Genomic DNA, 24577 nt, shown 5'->3' with positions numbered 1-24577 from the left:
TTTACGGAACGTATTATGGTATACTGTTGTCTATCTGTTTTCAACATGTCGTTCATTAACTCAAAAACTCTTGAACCAATTTGAATTAAACTTTGGGAAATTGTTTATATCTATTGACGTGAGCTCCCTTTTGGTTTTTTTGGTTTTTTCATAAATTTTAGTTTTCAAGTTTCTGGGTAATGGCTTTTTATTCAATAAAATTGGTGTTTTTTTCTATTTTCTGATAATATCTCAAACATGCTTTCATAAAGCAAGGAATTTTGGTGAATTGTTTATATCTTTTACCATGAGGTCACTTTCAATTTTTATAAATTTTAGATCTTACGTTTCCGAGTAAAAAAGGAGGTTTTTTTTCAGTTTTCAGACATTAACACAAAAATGTTTTCAGCAGTTCTCATGAAACTTTGCTGAAATGTTTATATCTATTGTTGTAAACTCACTTTCAATTTTTATTAATTTTTGATTTTGTTATTGAGTTAAGGGATTTATTCATTAGAAAAAAGTAGTATTTTCTAGTTTTCAAAAATAACTCCAAAATGCTTTCAGCAGTTCTCATTAAACGTTGGTGTATTGTTTATATTTATTGACTGAAGCTCCCTTTGTTGCTATTAAAAAAAAATGACTTTTTCTAAATGACCATTTAATGAGGTGTGTGAATTTTTCTTAATAAGACTATGAGGCAAAGTGGTATATAGGGTAGAAAAATCAAAAGCACCAATTATAAGCATGCAATTTATCAAGTACTTCGAACAAATTTTGACACTCTAAAAGCAATTTACAGTGGCGGATCCAGGAATTTTCATAAATGGGGGCCCACTGACTGACCTAAGAGGGGGCCCGCTCCAGTCACGCTTGAGTGATTCCCTATATAAGCAACCAAATTTTTTCCCATAAAGGGGGGGGGGCCTGGACCCCCCCCCCCCTAAATCCGCGTCTGATTTATTCCACTATTTTCAAAGGCCTTATTTGAACAATTTTTTATCAGCTGAGGTTTTTGATTGAAATAAGTGTACTAGTAAGTAGAATACATAGTTTGGAAACAATGGCTTGAAACGAAATAAATCTTTGTTCGTAATGAGTTATGTGCAGCTTCAAGTACATGGTTGGAACTTTCATTGTACAATGCATTTGCACTGGGGTAAAGCTGATGACCGTAACTGCATTCACGGTCATCCCAAGATGTCGGATGAAAAATTAGGTCAGTTTCTGTATTGTCTGTTAAAGTGTTTCTATATCATTTTCTTTAAAAATAATCATACATTGAAATGATGTAAATTTATAAAAGAATCACTCGGAAATCACTAATTACTTCTGAGAAATGTGCATGAAACGGGAAATTCGATTTGAAAAAATCGCCAAGATGACCGTAAATCACAATCGAGATGACCGTAACAGAATCAGCGATTCATAACAAGGCTGACCGTAACTGCTTTTAAGATGACCGTAATTTGTAAATGATGACCGTAATTTTTAAAGGATGACCCTCAATTCTAAGAAATATCCGTATTTATATAACTATCTTTTTGTATCAAATGATTAATCGTGTTGGTATACACATATTAATATGAGAGTTTTATCCTATAGGTAGAAGAAAATAAGACGTGCTTCAAATGCCAAGATTACCATATGTATCTGTTTTACAGTAGAGGGTTTAATTTTTAAAATGAATTTGCCAAAAGACATGCAAATGAACAGGAAGGGAAAACATGCTACAAAAGCGCGATAAAATGACACTTTACAAGCATAATGAAAAAAATGCGGTGCAGAGCCTTCAACTGCTCGACAAAAGATTTTTTGTTTGTTTCTGGGATTCCTTTTAATGACATATAATAAATACACATTTTTAAAAATGCCAAAAAATTCCATGTACACCCATTGATATTATATCGTCTTTCATTTTGTCGTGCAAATAAAATAACAGAAATATTTTGAAAATATCATTCGAATAAACTAGTGAAGGTGAGCTCCAGCAAAGTAGATCCTTAAAATAGTATTGTACGAAAAGCGTATCACAAGGCGGAACGTTGTCAATTTGTATATATACAGAAATTTTATTCATACAGTCAGGATTCTACTTCTTCAAAGTTATCTCCCCATTACGCCAGTTCATGCTCACAATCGTAGAAATGGAAGCCATTGTAGGGATGACGCTCTGCCAATTTTGCTCTTGAAAACTGATAAATTTATCCACGTAGCACCATTACGATCGATCGTTATATGTCAGTTATATTTTAAAAGACAAATGTATCTACTAGCTAATGAGCATTAGTTAATGATCTTGTCTGCATTGATTCAACTTAAAAATATTGTCTGTTCGGATGTCAGATGGAATTTTTGAAAAAATTCTAATTAAATATTTCGTGGAAGGGCAGACTAAACATTTTCAGTGGTTGAAGATTATAAACCCTAGTTATCACACACAAGAAAATCATATTTTTTCGAAGATATCCATTTTCATCATCCAAATTAAAAGACTGTCGTCAAGTACTTTTAGAAAAAATAGCTATTCGAACACACCTACTCTGTTTTTGTGATTCATTAGATAGGTATCTCACTTGACCCATATATTTCATCTTTTCGTACTGTCATTTTTTACGTTATAAAGTCAACCTGTAGCTTTATATAATAATGATAGAATCTGAAGCGAGATGCTATATAAAATACTCTTGCTTTAAACGTTTTAAAGACAAAATATACACCCCAAACATGCCCTAACATAAAAAGGTGCACTCGATTTTTCTCTTTTTGATACAATCGTTACCTGTTTTGGGGAATTTTTTCTTGATTCACATAATGGAAGGACAGGCACGGAAATTTCTGAACTAAAAGATTGATATGTTCTCCGTCCGTGATAAAAAGAAATCGGAGGTTATGCATTTTCTACATCCAACTTATAGATACTATATATAAAAAAGAAGATGTGGTATTATTGCCAATGAGACAACTATCCAGAAAAGACCAAAATGACACAAATATTAACAACTATAGGTAACCGTAAGGCCTTCAACAATGAGCAAAACCCATACCGCATAGTCAGCTATAAAAGGCCCCGATAAGAACCATGTCGTCGACTTGATATCTTATTGTTTTGCATTACTATGTAATAGATACATTGAAAACTTTTGCAAATGGTGTTTTTAAAATAAGAAAATTGTCGTTTTATTTGTTTCTATTAACTTTTTAAAATTTTGTTACTATATCAAACATTACAGTTAACATTTATCGCTTTCTCGATACAGCTTCGATTCTTTTGTTCTATTTCAAAAATGTTTCCGCCTGCATATATCAAGACAAATTAAGATTTTAATCTGCTTCCTCTGGATCCATACACATGGGCTCGATTACCAAATATTCGTATGTATCATTAATGTTTTTAATGCTCCATTTATTGGCATTATGTTTTTCTGGTCTGTGCGTACGTTCGTCCGTTCGTCTGTTTGTTTGTCCGTTTGTCCAGCTTCAAGTTAAATAAAATTGAAACTTAGTACACATTTTCCCTATCGTATGATCTTTTAAATTCTAATGACAAATTACAGTTTTATCCCATTTTCATAGTCCACTAAACATAGAAAATGATAGTGTAGATGAGGCATCCGTGTACTAGGGACACATTCATGTTTCTTCAAATTTTCGTCGTATCGCTGTCAATTTTTGTTAAAATTTTAACGTCGATATCAATAAATATTTCATTGTTTACGAGAACTATGCAATTTACTATCATTGTTATAAATCCTAAATATGGCCAATTATATTATAGTTTAAAAAAAGAAATTTATGAAACATATTTATATCCGCTAACCGCTATATAAATTACAGTCAGTCTTTACAAATTACGGTCATCCTTTACAAGTTACGGTTATCTTTTTACCAATCACGGTCATCCTTGTTTTATGTTACGGTCATCTTGAAAATATTTTGATTATGATTTACGGTCATCTTAACGATTTTTTCAAATCGAATTTCCCGTTTCATGCACATTTCTCGGAAGTAATTAGTGATTTTCGAGTGATTCTTTTATAAATTTACATCGTTTCAATGTATGATTTGTAAAGAAAATGATATAGAAACACTTTAACAGACAATACAGAAACTGACCTAATTTTTCATCCGACATCTTGGGATGACCGTGAATGCAGTTACGGTCATCAGCTTTACCCCAGTGATTTGGTTCTGCTTTGAAAAGAATCTTAGAGCTGAGTCTATGTACCATATTATATAAAAGGTTAAGTGGTTGTTAGGACCTAGTCCTTAATTGAGATCCTTGTCAGATATTCCTGGCCATATGTTTTCCTTTTTGTCATATTAAGAATTGTTTTAATTTAATATGTTTGTACGGAAAACAAGGAACATTATTCTCATACAAAATATTAAGATAATTCTAAGTACACATTCATAAAAAAAAATGGAATTTATTACAAAGGATAATCATAAGATATACTTGAATTGTCCTGTACCTCACTTCTGTGATGGGTATATGTTAATGGAATCCTTCTCTGAATACGGGACAAACATAATTAGTAGTGGTAGACCCCAATGCCCAATGATCTTCAATTTATTCCGAATATTGACTGTAAAAAAAAAATGCTAACATTCCAATTTTCAATAACAGTTAACACAGGTATTTGGGGCTTCTTTTTTCACTTGGGGCTCGTATGGATAGTTAAAAAGTTATTGCAATCGACTAGCAATGGATTGTTGAGACTTGATATATGTTTATACATTGCAGAAAATTGAAAATAAATAAAAAAAACACCAAACAATTTCTTTTTTAGTGAGGTCCAAAAAAAAGGGGGGGGGGGGGGGGGTCCATGCCCCAAATACCTGTGACAGTTAACAGCAAATACATTATCACAATAACAGATAACAAAAAAACTAAAAGCCCAATAACAGCTAACAAAGAATAAGACAATAACAGCTAACAGCAAATATATTTTCAAAATAACAGATAACAAAGAATTACCCCATAAAAGCATAACAGTTAAACCCCTTGCCCCCCCCCCCCCTTCTCAATATAGAGTACGACGATAGTTTCTGTGTGTATTGATTTGTAAAATATATATAATTTGGAAATGTTTGATTATGTTTTATCTCTGGTTTTATTATGTACCCGATATAAGATAATTCATGTCTATCTCAGGTATTTTTAATTGATTATATCGATCGCACTGTAGTTTGCCACCTACGCAACAACTTGCATTGTGACGTCATAGCATTATTGATCGTAAATAAAGCGATGCTAGCTCTGCTTCTGTGATAACCCGGATAAACAGACTTTTGGCACCTGTCGATTCCCATATGGACAATTTTATTGCATAGGAAAACATGACAAAAAGTAGGTAAAATCTCCTCACATCAGATTTAGCGAGAGGGTATGATTCGGTGACACTGTTACAAACACACACAACGACAGTGTAGCGTCAGCAACTTGATAAAAAAGGGGGGACAATATTCGGTAAACATGATCCTGTCTGATTCCTGACCAAAGAGATTTATACAAAATGGTCATGGCAATCTGTTACAATATTATACCTTCATGTTGAACAAAATGAGTTTCTTTCAAGTATTAAAGTATAAACATAATTATGTATGGCAAGCCGTTCTCGTCAAAACTATGTTTAAACCCTTTTTTCGACAAAAATACACACTGAGATTTAAAAACCTAAAATAACACACTGAGAAATCGAAATTACACACTGAGATTTAAAAAAATAAAAAACACACACTGAGAATTCAAAATTACACACTGAGATTTTAAAAAGACACACTGAGATGAAATAAATTGAAAAACACACACTGCGAATTGTTAATTACACACTGAGATTTCAAAAATACACACTGAGATTAATATGCAAATTACTAATGAATATTCATGAGATGAATAATTCAACAGATTAATATCTTGATCTCAAGAACTCTTGTCATTATAATGAAATGCGATTCCTTCAACCAACATTCTAACTCGAATAATTACAGCGCCCCCTTACGGTCATTGTCCTCCAATGGAGTGATCGAAGTGATCGTAATATAACGACTGGATTATTCGGGTTACCAACATTCGTATTAAATTTCAAGACTTAACATCGCTCATATTCATAAGTTTGTTGCCTATCAGTAATTCAGATCATTACTACTACCAGTAATTAAACATGGGTCTCTTTTCAAAAGTCTTCCAACAGTTTCCTTGATTTATCTAGTTAATCTTTTATATTTTTGTTACGTTTATATGCTATAATAGACACTTGGGTAAAAATTTCACTGCATTCTTTTGCAGATTGTTCCAATGTTTTCTTATAATTTTAATAAAGTTTTTCACCATTTGGTTATATTTTGTAATAAGAGTAAGTGGATATTTTTCTTGTTCTTATATTTCTAAAGTTTTTTTTATTAATAATTTGGAACCAAATCGAAGGACTAACGAGTTCTGTCCCCTTGTTGTTTTAAGCTTGTAATAGATTCAGATTAAGTATGCTAATTAGATATGTGCGCATAAAAAGTGCGCACAAATCTCAGTGTGTAATTTTAAATTCTCAGTGTGTAATTTTAAATTCTCAGTGTGTAATTTCAAATTCTCAGTGTGTGTTTTCAGATTATTTATTCTCAGTGTGTCTTTTTGAAATCTCAGTGTGTAATTTTCAATTCTCAGTGTGTAATATTCAATTCTCAGTGTGCATTTTTCATTTTTGTAATCTCAGTGCGTCTTTATGAAATCTCAGTGTGTAATTTTTAATTCTCAGTGTGTAATTTTCAATTCTCAGTGTGTAATTTTCAATTCTCAGTGTGCGTATTGAAGTTTTTAAATCTCAGTGTGCTTTTTTGTAATTCTCAGTGTGTAAATTTTTCGAAAAATGGTTTAAACATAGTTTTGACGAGAACGGCTTGCCATAATTATGTACATGTATATATATGTTTGAAAACAGTCATAATTTATCTTAGTCCCAATAATTATGAGTCTTGAAAGGCTATTATATTTTTTTTCTTTGACGCGTCGATGTAAGGCGTCAAAGAAAAAAAATATAATAGCCTTTCAAGACGTCATAATTATTTGGACTCAATTTTTATCTGTACACTGTGTACATGATAATAGTGATATAAATACATGTTGTTTACATGATATGTCCTATTTAAAGTTACACCATACACCTTATCGCTATTTGTCAGCCATTACTTGATACCACACAGGTTCCCGTAACATTTTGACGTCATAAAGCAAAATATCTGACGCCACAATTGAAAAGTGATTGTTGTTGACGTCAAAAGTTCAAGCGGCCGGGTCAGCCGGGATTACCGATAAGGTTTATTGCTCCAGGTTAGGTGAAGGGTTGCAGGCGCGGAACCCCCCTTTTTTTTGGCCGATCAATGCATTTGAATGGGAGCATATAGCTGGAACCCCCCCTTTACTCTGGGTTGGGAACCCCCCCTTTGTAAAATGGCTGGATCCGCCCCTGGGTTGGCACCTCCAAACTAGTTTAAACCTGTGAATTCTGTATGTTCCTGTCCCATGCAAGTCAGTAGCCTGTAATTCAGTAGTTGTTTGTCGCTGTATATCATTTTTGATTTTCGTTCATTAATATTCTATCTACATCAACATCCAGGGCTTGTCCAATACATCTTATTACTATATGGCTGACCTGAGAATCTGTCCTGCTTGAACTATTGACCTTCAGTCAGAGCTCAGACATAAACAAGTCGATTTTTGTTTTTGACTTAAATAAGTCGAAACATGTATTTATTATAAAAATGTAGTTTCAATTTTAGACTTATCTAAGTCAGAAAATGACAGACTTGTTTAGGTCTATTTATGTTGGTGAAAAAACTTAATGTTACTTTGTGGCCAAACTACACCACCTATGACAGCAAAAACCTGTATGAGAGTTCACAAGGACTTGAGCTATCTATATTTAATAATTTAATTGAACATCCTTACTAAACACAGATGTTTTTCCTCATTAAGTGTGATTCCAGGTGGTTGCATTGTAAGGTTAATTAACATTATCTCCGATTTTTTAGACTCTCATTCATATTTTTCTTTAGAAGACAAAGCATTGGCTTTCAATGTTGTCATTATTTGATTTAGATGCATGACCTCCTTATAAGTATGCGTGGGTCTTGAAGTTAACCAATTTCGATCACTCATCGACTTGTAGGAGTCGATATTTGCAACTTTTTGATTCTGGTCAATTATTTCTTGTTTAACAATATTGGACTTATTCAAGTCGTAATTTGTCTGACATTAAAGGGAGACAAATCCTAAAACTTACAAGTTTAGACCTCTAAGAGTTAAAAGCAGATTCAGACTTATTTATGTCTGAGCTCTGACTGACCTTATGCAACAATCACTTTTCCATTGTGGCGTCAGATATTTTGTATTATGAAGTCAAAATTTATGGGAACCTGTGCGGTGTCCAGTAATGTGGAACAAATAGCGATATTAAAGGTGTTTTGTCCAGTACCAGACTAGCTCAAATAATTATGACGTCTTGCAAGGCTATTTCATTATTTTTTGGCGATGCCTTCCCAAAAAATGTCCTAGGCTAAAATGTACGTCAGCAGTCAGGGGAAATCACTCATTTAACTTTAAGTAAGTCCCCTGACTGGTCAGACGTCCAATAATAATGACACAGACAAAAAATAAAACAGCAAGACGTCATAATAATTTGGATTAGTACCAGAGGTAAAAAGGGTCAGACAAGTAAAAACCCAATAAAGCTTGTCCAATGGGACAAGTAAAATAATCTGTAGAAAATAATTAAAGTCCCACTCTTATCAAACTTAATTGATTAATGTGAAAAAAATTTACAGTATCTGTGACTTGCTAGCCTACTCAGCACTGCATTGTACTGCCTGTGCCAATCTAATTAAAATTAGTTTTCCAAACCTGCTCCTCGTTGTTTACATGTCGCGCATGGGACATATAAACAACGAGGAGCAAGTGCGGAGAACTAATTTTAATTAGATTGTGCCTGTGCTGACTTTGTTGTTATTTTATGAAAGTCCAAAGTTAATTTCTGTGTCATTTTGGTCTCTTGTGGAGAGTTGTCTCTTTGGCAATCATACCACATCTTCTTTTTTTATATAGAGTTTTTGTTGATAATTTATTTGATAAAACAATACAAACAGAGTAACATTTTTTATACGACCGCAAAATTTGAAAAATTTTTCGTCGTATATTGCTATCACGTTGGCGTCGTCGTCGTCGTCCGAATACTTTTAGTTTTCGCACTCTAACTTTAGTAAAAGTGAATGGAAATCTATGAAATTTTAACACAAGGTTTATGACTACAAAAGGAAGGTTGGTATTGATTTTGGGAGTTTTGGTCCCAACATTTTAGGAATTAGGGGCCAAAAAGGGCCCAAATAAGCATTTTCTTGGTTTTCGCACTATAACTTTAGTTTAAGTGAATAGAAATCTATGAAATTTTGACACAAGGTTTATGACCACAAAAGAACGGTTGGGATTGATTTTGGGAGTTTTGGTTTCAACAGTTTAGGAATTAGGGGCCAAAAAAGGGCCCAAATAAGCATTATTCTTGGTTTTCGCACAATAACTTTAGTTTAAGTAAATAGAAATCAATGAAATTTAAACACAATGTTAATGACTACAAAAGGAAGGTTGGTATTGATTTTGGGAGTTTAGGTCCCAACAGTTTAGGAATTAGGGGCCAAAAAGGGACCCAAATAAGCATTTTTCTTGGTTTTCGCACCATAACGTTAGTATAAGTAAATAGAAATCTATGAAATTTAAACACAAGGTTTATGACCATAAAAGGAAGGTTGGTATTGATTTTGGGAGTTTTGGTCCCAACAGAATAAGGGGCCCAAGGTTCCAAAATTAAACTTTGTTTGATTTCATCAAAATTGAATAATTGGGGTTCTTTGATATGCCGAATCTAACTGTCATGACTGTGTATACATGTAGATTCTTAACTTTTGGTCCCGTTTTCAAATTGGTCTACATTAAGGTCCAAAGGGTCCAAAATTAAACTTAGTTTGATTTTGACAAAAAATGAATCAGTTAGGTTCTTTGATATGCTGAATCTAAAAATGTACTTAGATTCTTGATTATTGGCCCAGTTTTCAAGTTGGTCCAAATCGGGGTCCAAAATTAAACTTTGTTTGATTTCATCAAAAATTGAATAAATGGGGTTTTTTGATATACCAAATCTAACTGTGTATGTAGATTCTTCATTTTTGGTCCTGTTTTCAAATTGGTCTACACTAAAGTCCAAAGGGTCCAAAATTAAACTTCGTCTGATTTTAAAAAAAATTGAAATCTTGGGGTTCTTTGATATGCTGAATCCAAAAATGTACTTAGATTTTTAAAGCAATTGCTTTTATGCCATCGTGTATGGCCATCTTTGTGACCCAGATCAGAGACTCCGCCCAGATCAAGCCATAGTATTTTGTTAAACAGGCTCCTGGTCTGTCATTCTTTAACACCTATGTATGTTTTCTAATGCAATACATAGCTTGAAACTTTAAAAAAACGTTAGTGGATTTAAGAAGTTTCAGAATATGTTCTTGTAGATGTATTTTTGTATTTAAAGGGTCAACCGTTTGACTATCAAATAACATAGAAGTCCGAGTGAAAAAAAGTACATTTTTATAACTGCGATTCCGTTTTCCGCCGTTCGTACGATGTTTCAACAAAATATGGATTCATTTCAGTTGTTGATTTAGTATTGAAAATTTAACTGAATTATCTCCTATTAAATACGGTTTTATATGTTTAATTTGTGTTTCTTTAAGAGGTCAGGTGCTCTTGTTCATTCATAAAATTATCGTTCATTCATACATTTATCGTAAAATCAAAATCACTACACAGGTTAATGCGTAGTGTCAAATGATTAGGGAGCTACCATTTGATTTTTATGGGGGGGCTAGGATGAAAAATTTTGTCCTGCATTTTTTTTTAGTTGTAATCTCTGTCCTGCCTTTTTATTTTTCACTCTATTCGGTCCTGCCTTTTTTTTATTAGTTTATCCTGACTTTTTTTACCTAAATTGTCATCCTGCTTTTTTTTTTTTGCAAAGTGTCTCATCCTGCCTTTTTTTTTACTCAAAACTCCTGTCCTGCCTATTTTTTTCAAATTTCATCCTAGCCCCCCCATAAAAATCAAATGGTAGCTCCCTTACCTGTAATCTAAAAATAGACAAACTTTGTTTGCGCAAATAATTTAGCGGAACGAAACCCTTGTTGAAAACACATAACAATAAGTTCGTTTTGCTTTTCTGTCAAAACTCCGTAATATTTATCGATCACCTTACTAATGAAATGGACCCGTCCAAACGTAGTAGATGCTAAGTTGGTCCAGATGAAGAGATATTTCAATTTGGAATTTTCTAGTTACATAGATTGAAAAAATGTACGTCTTTTTAAATATCATGATCAAAACTGGGTATGCATAACAAATGTCAGATGAAACCATTATCCTCGTCTTTTCAGTGAACAAGTCTACTACCTTTGTTGACACTCGACGGTCCACCGTGTTAGCAATTTTATTTCACATGTTTTCGAAATATTGAAGATCATTTTTCGCAATGTTTCCTGAAAATTGATAAATGTCAAAGCAACGTAGAGCTGTTTGTTCTTGTTCGTATAAGAAGAGATAAGATAAGATAAGAATTTTATTAATCTAATCAAGAACCCATAAAGGGCATCATTTTACAACACAATATGATTGGAAAAAGCAAAACAGAAAACTAATACATACTTTAACGTTATGAACAGGATCAGAGCCTAACACAACATGTGTTTTATATAACTATTATATTAAATCTTATAACAATAAAATACTAAATTACTTCATATATTTTGTTTACATCTGGATCTTATTTCTAAACCTTTAATAATGTAATTTCCTAGGCACATGAGAGTTGGTAAATGCTCATTTGTGAACAGCCAGAAATATTTCTTATCATTAGGTAGTTCTTTAAAATTAGTACAAAAAGTTATAACTTTATCATATAATAAAATTGAGAATGGAAATGGGGAATGTGTCAAAGAGACAACAACCCGACCATAGAAAAACATACAACAGCAGAAGGTCACCAACAGGTCTTCAATGCAGCGAAAAATTCCCGCACCCGGAGGCGTCCTTCAACTGGCCCCTAAAGAATACATATACTAGTTCAGTGATAACGATTTAATGTCATGTTTGTCTGTGATGACCCCCCTTTTCGGGATTGCATGAGAATTATAGTTATCTCGTACCCACATGCACTTGTTTCTATCCATAGGAAGGTCGACTATCCATATAAAACTATTTTGGATAGAAACAACTGCCTGTGCTCGTACCGCATCAGAAGGACATACATGTATATCAACTGAGCAATAATGTTTGGAACTTAGTTTTAAAAATGATGACAAAGTACCATTATCATGATTATGAAAATATTTTTATTAAGCTGAAATATATATTTATTTTTTACATGTTTATGTCTTGTAAGATATTTTATTTCTTTCCCGTTTTTTAACATTTGCGTCTGGAAAGTTGAAATGTTTAACTTAATCATTTGTGTTAATGGTTAAATATAAATTAATAATGAAAATTGTTAAAATTAAATCAATAAAGGAAATTATTGCCCAGTTACAAACACTACCAGGGGATAATCCATGATGATTTCTTTTTGAGTTATATGTTTCAGCACATGTATATTTGACCCCAACTTTAGCCTGGTAAACGTGTTGTCTCCTTGTGAAATATAAAACATATTAAAAATGACTTTCTGCTAAAGTCTTTTATTTATATAAAGTTAAAACCTTCTTACTTCTAACTAGACAACACTCATGTCAGGTTTAATTATTATATATATGTGGATGAAAAATAAAAGTCCCCAAACATTAACATGACAGCAATTGCTTTTACAGCCTTTAAGGCTTTGATTTATTATGGGCCCAGTTTTCAAGTTGGTCCAAATCAGGATCTAAAATTATTATATTAAGTATTGTGCAATAGCAAGTCTTTTCAATTGCACAGTATTGCGCAATGGCAAGACATATCTAATTGCACAATATTGTGAAATAGCAATTTTTTTTTTAATTAGAGTTATCTTTCTTTGTCCAGAATAGTAAGCAAGAAATATCTAATTGCAAAATATTGTGCAATAGCAAGATTTTTTTTTAATTGGAGTTATCTTTCTTTGTCCAGAATCAACTTAAATCTTTGTTATATACAATATACAATGTATATTCACTTTTTACTACCAACTGATAAATTAAAATAATCTTTACCATTCAGTGATAACAAGCAGTTTTTTTACATCTTAATATTTTATGATGTATTTAAATGAGTAGTTATTGTTGCAAACTCCATTAGAAATTTTAATTGAGATTAGTTTTGGAATAAGGGAAAAGGGGATGTGATTAAAAAAATTGGGTTCAATTTTTCTCATTTGAAATTTCATAAATAAAAAAGAAAATTTCTTCAAACATTTTTTTGAGAGGATTAATATTCAACAGCATAGTGAATTGCTCTAAGAGAAAACAAAAATTTTAAGTTCATTAGAACACATTCATTCTGTGTCAGAAACCTGTGCTGTGTCAACTATTTAATCACAATCCAAATTTAGAGCTGAATCCAGCTTGAATGTTGTGTCCATACTTGCCCCAACCGTTCAGGGTTCAACCTCTGCGGTCGTATAAAGCTACGCCCTGCGGAGCATCTGGTTTAAGGATATTTAACTTTGAATTATAAACATTGTAAAGCTGAAAGTTCTTCTTAAACAGACAATAATTGTTATAGATAATGTACATTGTATTACAAATGTATTAAAAAAAATCATGGATAGGGGCAAAATTAAAAGAAAACATCAATTGTCAAAGTACATGAAACTTATCACTATTTAAAACCATTCATGCATTTAATATCTTTAACATGAAATTTATTTATAGTCCCATTTCATTTTTAAATGTCCAATACAGGTAGGCTTGCTCTCTGACATAAACGTGTTGTCGTTTATAGAATTTTTTGTCAATAAAAGGGACGATAGTATCTTTAACATAACATGTATGACGTTGACAAGGTAAATTTGTAAAAAGCTGGTAAATATTGGATGGTTTAAGTAAATTGACTTTTTTTATGACTGTGGCATTGGAAGGGATCAGTAATGTGCTTTTCAGGTAAATTTTTATAGATCTGCTATACATAGTTTTCAAATTAATTGCCAAATATGAACATTGACGAAAGAAATAAATATTCAACAGAAAAATTTTGGACAGTAAATTCTTATTTTATCATTTTTAGGAGTCAGTCACCAATGTATACATGTACTGCTGAACTAACTTCAAATGAAGCTAATACTAACATGACTAACAATGAACACTGCCCTTCCCTCAACTCCTAGATCTTAATACATGTAATCAGTCAGAGCTCAGACATAAATAAGTCTGAATCTGCTTTTGACTCGAAGAGGTCTAAATTTGTAAGTTTTAGGATTAGTCTCCCTTTAATGCAAGACAAAATATGACTTTAATAAGTCAAATATTGTTAAGCAAGAAATAATTGACCAGAATCAAAAAGTTGCAAATATCAACTCTTACAAGTCAATAAGTGATCAAAATTGGTTAACTTCAAGACCCATGCATATTTATAAGGAGGTCATGCATCTAAATCAAATAATGACAACATTGGAAGACAATGCTTTGTCTTCTAAAGAAAAATAAGAATGAGAGTCTAAAAAATCGGAGATAATGTTAATCAACCTTACAATGCAACCACCTGGAACTACACTTAATGAGGAAAAACATCTGTGTTTAGTAAGGATGTTCAATTAGACAATTACATATAGATAGCTCAAGTCCTTGTAAACTCTCATACAGGTTTTTGCTGTCATAGGCTGTGTAGTTTGGCCACCAAGTGAAATTAAGTTTTTTCATCAACATAAATAGACCTAAACAAGTCTGTCATTTTATGACTTGGATAAGTCTAAAATGAAAACACATTTTTATGATAAATACATGTTTTGACTTCTTTAAGTCAAAAACAAAAATCGACTTGTTTATGTCTGAGCTCTGACTGGTAATACTCATATTTTAAAAGGGAAGCTTAATACCAAAATTTATGATAAAAGAGATAATTTAAATTTCCTATTGTTATAATTATCCATTTTTAGATGGTGACATTCCCTTGTCACCATCTTATGGTGTTAATATATATCTCAACTTGTTAGATTGGCTTGTGTATGCATATATGTAATAAAATTGAGAATGGAAATGGGGAATGTGTCAAAGAGACAACAACCCGACCAAATTAAAAAAAACAGCAGAGGGTCACCAACAGGTCTTCAATGTAGCGAGAAATTCCCGCACCCGGAGGCATCCTTCAGCTATTTGATTTTAACGAAAGAAATCTTTTTATTACTGAAAAATTGTTTCACAAGGGTTTTCAATAAAACAAATTAGTCAAAACATTTGCTAAATTTTATCATAGCTACAAGGACATTATTCATAGATATAAATCAACATGCATACATCTTATACTTTCAGGTATTTCACATCCACTCTTTTATGGTAATTTTCTATACAAAGCACAAAAATGTTGTCATTCACCTGAAAAGCTAACAAAACCTTTAAACAGACTTATTCAGAAGGGATATAGTTCATGAAGTTACGATACTGTTGTCATGTCATTAAAGATGGCATATTTTGGAATTAATAATGATTCACCCATAGGGTCTTTGCATCAGAACATGCAAAAATAAACACATTTATTCTAAAACCAGTTGTTGGCATGATACAGGTTATGTTCTCATATATATATATTTTATGATAGTATAATACTAAACCCTAACAGGAGGAATTGTGTTTTCATATCAGTTTAATTGAGTAACTGCTAGACTAGTAGTCCTTTGTTAATGTGTACATTTCCATTCTCAATTTTATGTACATGTATCATTGTTAATGTCATTTTGCATAGTATATTTTGCTACCTACATGACCTATTTTGACACTGGTCTCTGACTTCTTTTAAATTGAGTTTTACTGTGGGTATTGCTGTGTGTTTGTTTATTCTTTATTGGCCAGAGGTAGAAAGGGGGGGGGGGGGGGGTGAGACCTCACAAAACATGTTTAACATTGCCTCATTAATTGTTGTGCCTGTCCCAAGTCTGTATGTTTTTTAATTTTAGTTCAGTTATATGTTTTGGAGTTTAGTGTGACGTCCATTTTCACTGAACTAGTACATATTTGTGTTTAGATGCCAGCTAAGGCCCCCTCCAGTCGATGGATTTTCTCGATGTGTTGACCCATTGGTGGCATTGGGCTGTTTTTCTGTTCTTGGTCAAGGTTGTTGTTTCTTTGACACATTCTCTATTTACAATCTCTATTTTATTTTATACTTTTCTTAGAACATCTGTTATTAACATGATTAAAATAAGTTATTAGAATTGAGAATCATGAAAATGGGGAATATAACAAAGAGACAACATTGAACAACCCGATCACAGAGCACAAAACAGCCCATGGCCACCAATGGGTCTACAATGCAGCAAGAAAATGCAGAGGTGGGCTTTAGCTAGCTTGTAAAATAAAACAAAAATATATGTATATTTATGGTTTTACACTAGCAATTTTTGGGGACCTTTATACATTGTAGCTTGCTGTTTGATGTAAGAAAGGCTCCATGTCGAAGACCATACTTTGACCTATAATTGTTTACTTTTAAAAATTGTGACTTGGATGAAGAGTTGTCTCATTGGCACTTATACCACATCTTCTTTTATCTAGTTCAGGAAAACAGATGCCACACTAAACTCTTAAACATATAACATGTATAAATGAACCAAAATTAAAAACACAACCCAAGATTAACAAAGTCTAGAGGTTTCTGATATACCTTATATAGAAAGCAAATTTACAGATCTAACATTGTTGGGTTGATGTTTAGACGAGTTAAATTGAAAACTACATTCAAACCTATGATTGCATTGGATAAAAACCACAATTTTTATACGTGTGCATGTAAAACAAATTTCGTTGTAGAAGGGTCTAAATAGCGCACAAACAACATTTTCCAAAAGACCAAAAGAGTGAAACAGTATATATTCAAACAAACGCATATATATATATACATGTGCCCTATGATATGATCTTTCTAATTTTAATGCCAAATTAGAGTTTTGACCCCAATTTTACGGTTCACTGAACATAGAAAATGATATTGCAAATTTCAGGTTAAAGTTTTTGGTCAAGGTAGTTTTTGATAAAGTAGAAGTCCAATCAACTTGAAACTTAGTATACATGTTCCCTTTGATAAGATCATTCTAATTTTAATGCCAAATTAGAGAATTTATTCCAATTTCACGGTCCACTAAACATAGAAAATGATAGTGCGAGTGGGGCTGTGGACACATTCTTGTTTTATTCCAAATTTCATTGAATTTGGAAAGTGATTTTAAACTTATAATATTCATGTGTTATTGAACTTTTCAGTATCTCTTAATCATGGTAATATATAACATTGTATAACTGACACAGATTTTGCTTCTAAAAAGATTTTCTTTATTCTTCATGGTCTTGTTACTTTCGTTATCACTTATTTATGGATAAAAGAACTTGAAGAACGTCAATGTTTATTTCTGTTTACATTCAAGTAAAGATAAATTAGCATTTTAAAACATGCATAAACACTATTTAAAACATATTTATTTCTTATGTGATGTATATATATATAAATAATAGTTTACAGTTCATTGAAGTTTATTGATGCTAATATGATAATTTTAATAGAAAGAAGTTTATCCAGGATAAGCCATCAGTTCAAAAGAAAATACATTAATATTACCGTGAGAATTTTGTTTTGTTTTTTTAGAGTTCAGTCATTGCCATAGCCTATTTAATTTATATTTATTTATCTTTTGTTGAATATGGAGATGTCAATAAATCAGAATAATTACATTAGATGTTTGTTTCATTTTAATACTTTATTCTGATTGGCTAACTGCACATCACGTGTTATTCCGTAAGCAGTTGCATTGCTCAATACAACTTTTCATTCATGATAACACGTGGTCCAACAATAAAGTACAAAGGTGAATTAAATAAAAAAATATATGATATTCGTGTTTTCATGATCATAACTGAAAAATGTAATTATAAGTATTGAATGCTTCTTTTTGTAACTTTATATAGGGTTGTAAAAGTGTTGATTGTGCGCACATTTTTAGAATGAAGCGCTTCCGTGCTTCATACAAAATGTACTTCGGTCAACGCTTTTACACCCCAATAAATTTACAAAAAGAAGCATTCAATTCTTAAATAAATTACCATAGCATTTTTATAATGTGCATATTAAGCTAACTTCATCCAATAACTGAATAGGTGTAAATTTTCAAAAACTCAGTTTTAAATCCCTCAAGTCTAAAAAAAAAATGTTAGTTAGGGTGGATAAAGGTATTTGTAGCAAATAAAAATAAAATTGAGAAAGGAAATGGGGAATGTGTCAAAGCGACAAGAACTCGACCATAGAGCAGACAACAGCCGAAGTCCACCAATCAATGTAGCGAGAAACTCCCACACCTGTAGGCGTCCTACAGCTGGCCCCTAAAAATATGTATACTAGTACAGTGATGATGGACGTCATACTAAACTCCGAATTATACACCAGAAACTAAAATTAAAAATCATACAAGACTAACAAAGGCTAGAGGCGCCTGACTTGGGACAGGTGCAAAATTGCGGAGGGGTTAAACATGTTCAACCCTCCCCCTATACCTCTAGTCAATATAGAAAAGTAAACACATAAAAATACACACATTAGAATTCAGTTCAAGAGAAGTCCGAGTCTGATGTCAGAAGATGTAACAAAAGAAAATAATGTGTATATATATATAATTTGTCAATGGGCAATTTTTGTTAAGGCATTTAAATGGTTAAAACCAGAGGATTCTGAAAATCTGACAAAAGTTCCAAAACATGACAAGCAAACTTCCTTAACTTCCATTGACTTTTATGTTTAATGTCAATTATATTCACGCTGAAGTTATCATGGTTATAGTCTTCCCCCTTTTGGTATTTTTATAAAAGGAAGTATGTGGCATAATTTTACCTTTTCGATTCAAGTTTTTACTTCATACCCAACTAATCTTAAGAATCAGATTAAATTTCAATACATATATATATATATATATATGTATATACGTCATGTACAATTCAATTCCTTTGCATTTTTTGATCATTTGATATTTGTGGTTGTTTATCATGTTTCAACCAAACTTTGACAAACTTGAAAAACTTGGATTATTTTGTTGGAACAAAACACCTACAACATTGTACAAGGCTATGACATTTGATAGACGTCACTTACTTTATATCTAGAAGTGCACCTGTTTTAAAAGTGTATGTATTGAGATTGACAATTTGACAATTTAAAACTTCATGAAATATATAAACAGCTTCATTGAAATTAATTTAAAAGTAAATTGACAAACGTGCTTTGAAATGCATTTTGTTGGACTAATACTTGGATTAATGCTAATATATCTTTGATTATAACCATTTATCATGCATGTCATGTTTATAGTTTAAAAAAATGAAATTGAAAAAAAAAATGATTTTAAGTTGTAAGTGGTGAACTAGTACAAATACATGTACTAGTACTTTCTGTTTTTAAGACCTTTCGGGATCCTCTGGGTTTGTCATCTTAAAAAATTTGGAGGCCCAAATTAATGTGTAATAATTCATTTATAAACAGAAGTAGAATAGAATGTTGTCTGATCCTTGTCAGAAAAATGTGGATACAGGATCTTTATTTTTAATTGATTTGTGTATCTTCATATACCATGTATACCCATAACAGTCTGCCCTACACATTGAAGTTTGATTATTGAATTGTGTATTTTCATATACCATGTATACCCATAACAGTCTGCCCTACACATTGAAGTTTGATTATTGAATTGTGTATCTTCATATACTATGTATACCCATAACAGTCTGCCCCACACATTGAAGTTTGATTATTGAATTGTGTATCTTCATATACCATGTATACCCATAACAGTCTGCCCTACACATTGAAGTTTGATTATTGAATTGTGTATCTTCATATACCATGTATACCCATAACAGTCTGCCCTACACATTGAAGTTTGATTATTGAATTGTGTATCTTCATATACCATGTATACCCATAACAGTCTGCCCTACACATTGAAGTTTGATTATTGAATTGTGTATCTTCATATACCTGTATACCATGTATACCCATAACAGTCTGCCCTACACATTGAAGTTTGATTATTGAATTGTGTATCTTCATATACCATGTATACCCATAAAAGTCTGCCCCACACATTGAAGTTTGATTATTGAATTGTGTATCTTCATATACCATGTATACCCATAACAGTCTGCCCTACCTACACATTGAAGTTTGATTATTGAATTGTGTATCTTCATATACCATGTATACCCATAACAGTCTGCCCTACACATTGAAGTTTGATTATTGAATTGTGTATCTTCATATACCATGTATACCCATAAAAGTCTGCCCCACACATTGAAGTTTGATTATTGAATTGTGTATCTTCATATACCATGTATACCCATAACAGTCTGCCCCACACATTGAAGTTTGATTATTGAATTTGATGAATGTTTTAAAGAAAGAGTGATAACTGTGGTATAAAATGAAGGATTTTGATCAATAATGTCCGTGTGGGTGGAATAGTTTTGAAAAGACAGATCTTTAACATTTCTATTGATCTAATTAATAATAGATAGATGTTACCACTTGCTAGTAAGGTGGGTGGAAAAATACTTCAAATTTTCTTACTGACATTTGGTTCACCAGTATAAATGAATTTTTGGAGTCTATTTCTGGTTTCATGTATACATAAGGCCAAATAAAAATAAATGTGTGGTTCCAGTAACCCAACCAACCCTAGTTAAAAAACCCTGACCCTAGAACTTTTTTTTTCATTTCTGAAAAATAAATTTTCAAACGAAATTTTGAGGATTGTGAATTAAAATAATTAAATTCATAGATTTCTGTCATCTGAATTTCCATCACAAGTATCTGTTATGGCTAAAATGCAACAATTCATAACAGAATGCAACAAAATTAACTAAAAACATATCATGACTGTTTATTTTACAACCAAACACATGTAAAAATGGGGGACTTCTGGTTGGGGCGTGTATGATACCGAAAACAATTTTGGTAAACACATGATTTTTTACAGGATTTTGACATTCAAAAAAAAAAAAAGCAATTGTCAACCTACCGACCCTATTTTTTAAAAGTATGTAACTGGAACCACACATATATTTTTATTTGGCCTAATATGTGAGTTTATATGCATGAAAAATACCTCAAGGGGTGTTAAACACTGATAATCAGACATACCAATGGTAACAAATTGTGGGTTGCCATTTTGGTAATGATTGTATTCTGTACGCAAATTATACTAAGGCTGATGATAAACATGATAAAGTGTATTAAAATTAGAAAAAATTGTAACTTAGCTAGATAAAAAAAAGGGGGGGAGGGAGCACTATTTAATTTTGAATGATTGTGAATAATGGATTTCAACTTTGGTAAAGCATTTTAAAGGGGAAACATTGTCAGAGTCAACCATGAGAAATGCTTTAGAATATTGAAGTTGGAACATAATGAAAAACATGAAAAAATAAAAGATTTTAACTAAGGATTAAAGGGAGGTTAGAATTATTAATTTTGAAATATTGGAAAAGTTAGAACTTGTTAAAAATGTATTAAACCTATATCAGGAGAGTAATAAAAGGGAAGATAAAAGTGGGAAATTAGAAAATGTTATAGATTATTACAATTGTTGCTATGACATGGAATGGCATAAGTTTGTTATAGATTATTACAATTGTTTGCTATGACCTGAAATGGCATAAGTTTGTTATAGATTATTACAATTGTTTGCTATGACATGGAATGGCATAAGTTTGTTATAGATTATTACAATTGTTTGCTATGACATGGAATGGCATAAGTTTGTTATAGATTATTACAATTGTTTGCTATGACATGAAATGGCATAAGTTTGTTATAGATTATTACAATTCTTTGCTATGACATGGAATGGCATAAGTTTGTTATAGATTATTAGTACAATTGTTGGCTATGACCTGAAATGGCATAAGTTTAAAAAGCTAGCATTTCTGATGTAGGGAATGTATATATAAACAATACAACTCGTCTAAACATCAACCCAACAATGTTAGATCTGTAAATTTGCAAAACAAATTTTTTGTTCTTCCCTCGCCGGGATTCAAACCCATGCTACTGCAGAAATCTTGTTAAAAATGTTGATTAAAACAATTCATGTTATGGTTACCATGGTTACATTTCAGGATGATGGAAGAAACACAAGTCAGTGTTAACGATGAAAGTTATGACTACGACAGCTTTGATGAAAACAGTGACGAAAGACCTACAGAACGTTGGGCTCCCTTAGGTGCTGCTGCCGTCAGTCCCGCTCCATCTCAGACAGAAACTAGGTATGTATTATAAGAGTTATTTCCCGAATGTTGGGCCACTAGGTGCTGCTGCTGTTAGTACTGCTCCATCTCAAACAGAAACTAGTTATTTATTTGAAGAGTTATGCCCCTTATTTAAAAAAAAAAATTGTAAATCAAATGTAAATATATCGCCAATATGAAATTCCTTTAAATAGAAAAACAGATTATTTTTTAGATGATTGCAGTTATCTCAATTAAAAAAATAAGAATAACTTTTTATATATTTTTCAGCCATCATGCACAGAACGATCAGTTACGACAGTTAGAAGAAGAGCAAGAACAGCTAAATTCATCACTACTAGCCCTGACCACACATTTTGCCCATGTCCAATTTAGATTAAAACAGATTGTTAGTGCACCTCCAGATGATAAAGAGGTAAAAATCGAAACAAATAGATTCCTCCACTGCAACTAGTGTGTTACAATATTTCTCAACTCTAAGACAGTTAAATTTTAATTTTGAAAGCATGAGGCTTGCAGAGTTTTTTTTAAATAATTAAAAGTTGAGAGTGAAGAAATATTGTATACACTGGTTATAGTGGTGGGATCTGTTTCTCTAATGATTATTTTCCTTCCTTTTCAAAGATTTGCAGAAAGATGTGTTCTTTATATACATGATATATGAAATCATCATACAACCACGCAATAGGAAATTTAGAAGAAACCAAGAAAATTTGACGTCATGATTAAATTTCGACCAAGACTTGGTCATTATACATGTTATATCATGTATATTATATTCATGATAACCATGATAACAATTATTTGATTACCAAACTAAAACTTTCATGATTATTTGGTAATCTAGGACTGTACTTTTGATGATTTGTTTATGTTGTATAAAAAAGATAATCCATTCTCAATTTTATTAATTTTAATAAATGATTATGTGATTGGTGATAGTATTGGCAAAACATTTGTGATTATGTGATAACTTGGAAACCTTCATGAGGGCCCCCTAAGTGAGAACCCTGTGAACAACAACAGGTAACTGTAAAAGTAACAACGAAAAGCAAAACCAATACGCCAGTTCAGGGATATGGTATTTAGCTGTATCTGTCCTTTGACTTCCATCACCATGTGACTCAAATGTAGGCATCGTCATTTCCAACATATGATGAGCAAACGGGTGAACATTTTTTTCTTTTACTGCAGAAAATTTTTGGGAATTTAAAATAAAAAAGTGAAACCAATACTGTGTAAAGAAAATGTTTACAAGTAATCTATAAATCTACAAGGCCCTAACCACATCAGTCATGCACATATTGACAATTTATTGAATTGAATGCTATTTTACTCCTGCAGACATTATTACAAGAATTAGAAGAGTTTGCCTTTAGAGGTATTCCTGATGCAAGATTATGTTTAGACAAAAAGTTAGAGGAGGTTCAAGAGGAAATGGTAAGTCCACATTAAAAGCTTTTTTTAACACGATTTATAACCAAAGTCAAAATTTGAAAAAAATTGAAACCTATGAAGTTAAATAACAATTTTGACCTCCCTTCTCTGACTGGCCCATTTGGGACAGAACTTCGAAAAACAAACTAATTGTACAGGTACATAATTATTATTGGGGATGGGAGCACTTATTATAGACACCAACCACTCATTATATAGAATAGATTTGATAATGGAAATTGGGAATGTGTCAAAGAGACAACAACCCAACCAAGCCCAAGGGCACCAGTGGGTCTACAAGGCAATGAGAAAATACAGCATGTTTTTCCCATATCCTGAAATTATATAAAAAAATAAAAATAAATAAAAGAAGCACCCATCAGCAATTTATTTATTTGAGTGTCTCCCATCCTACACTCCCAAACATTATATTGTGAACAGCCTTCAACCTTTTTCTACCTTGAATTACAGAGTGATCAGGAACATGAACAGAAACTAATAGAGCAAAGAGAGAAACAGAGGGAGTTAATAGAACAGCTGAAGAAACAACTGGAAGAATTAGAAACTTATGCTTATGAGGTTTGTAAAACTTTTTTGCTACACCCCCCTCCCCAAAAAAGTAGGTAACACAGTGTTCAAGCTTAACACGAGTCCTACAGCAAAATAAACTCACAAAATAACAGTTAAC

At 32.1% G+C, this 24577-nt stretch overlaps 1 protein-coding gene and 1 long non-coding RNA gene across 6 annotated transcripts in view; one reads left to right on the top strand and one right to left on the bottom strand.

Annotated features, from left to right (window-relative positions):
* Positions 1–24577, bottom strand: part of LOC139482701 (uncharacterized) — a 931021-nt gene that overhangs the window by 98303 nt on the left and 808141 nt on the right. The window lies entirely within an intron of this gene.
* The window catches only part of LOC139482692 (RUN domain-containing protein 1-like), a 726769-nt gene that overhangs the window by 675678 nt on the left and 26514 nt on the right, over positions 1–24577 (top strand). Inside the window, exons 1-5 of one of the 5 annotated variants that reach the window (XM_071266764.1) lie at positions 5207–5332; positions 22324–22470; positions 22723–22867; positions 23797–23892; positions 24361–24468. The exons of 3 other annotated variants lie outside the window; for them this stretch is intronic. In XM_071266764.1, coding sequence (XP_071122865.1) covers positions 22325–22470; positions 22723–22867; positions 23797–23892; positions 24361–24468 — 495 coding nt within the window. In that variant the 5' untranslated portion in view covers positions 5207–5332; position 22324. Of the gene's footprint in view, positions 1–5206; positions 5333–13962; positions 14022–22323; positions 22471–22722; positions 22868–23796; positions 23893–24360; positions 24469–24577 lie in introns of those variants that run through there. One more of the 5 variants, XM_071266761.1, reaches the window with a different exon arrangement.

The sequence above is a fragment of the Mytilus edulis genome, chromosome 7, assembly GCF_963676685.1.
Source record: "Mytilus edulis chromosome 7, xbMytEdul2.2, whole genome shotgun sequence".
Lineage (NCBI taxonomy): Eukaryota > Metazoa > Mollusca > Bivalvia > Mytilida > Mytilidae > Mytilus > Mytilus edulis.
Note: the sequence above shows the minus strand (reverse complement) of the source record. Positions and strands in the feature narration are given on the sequence as shown.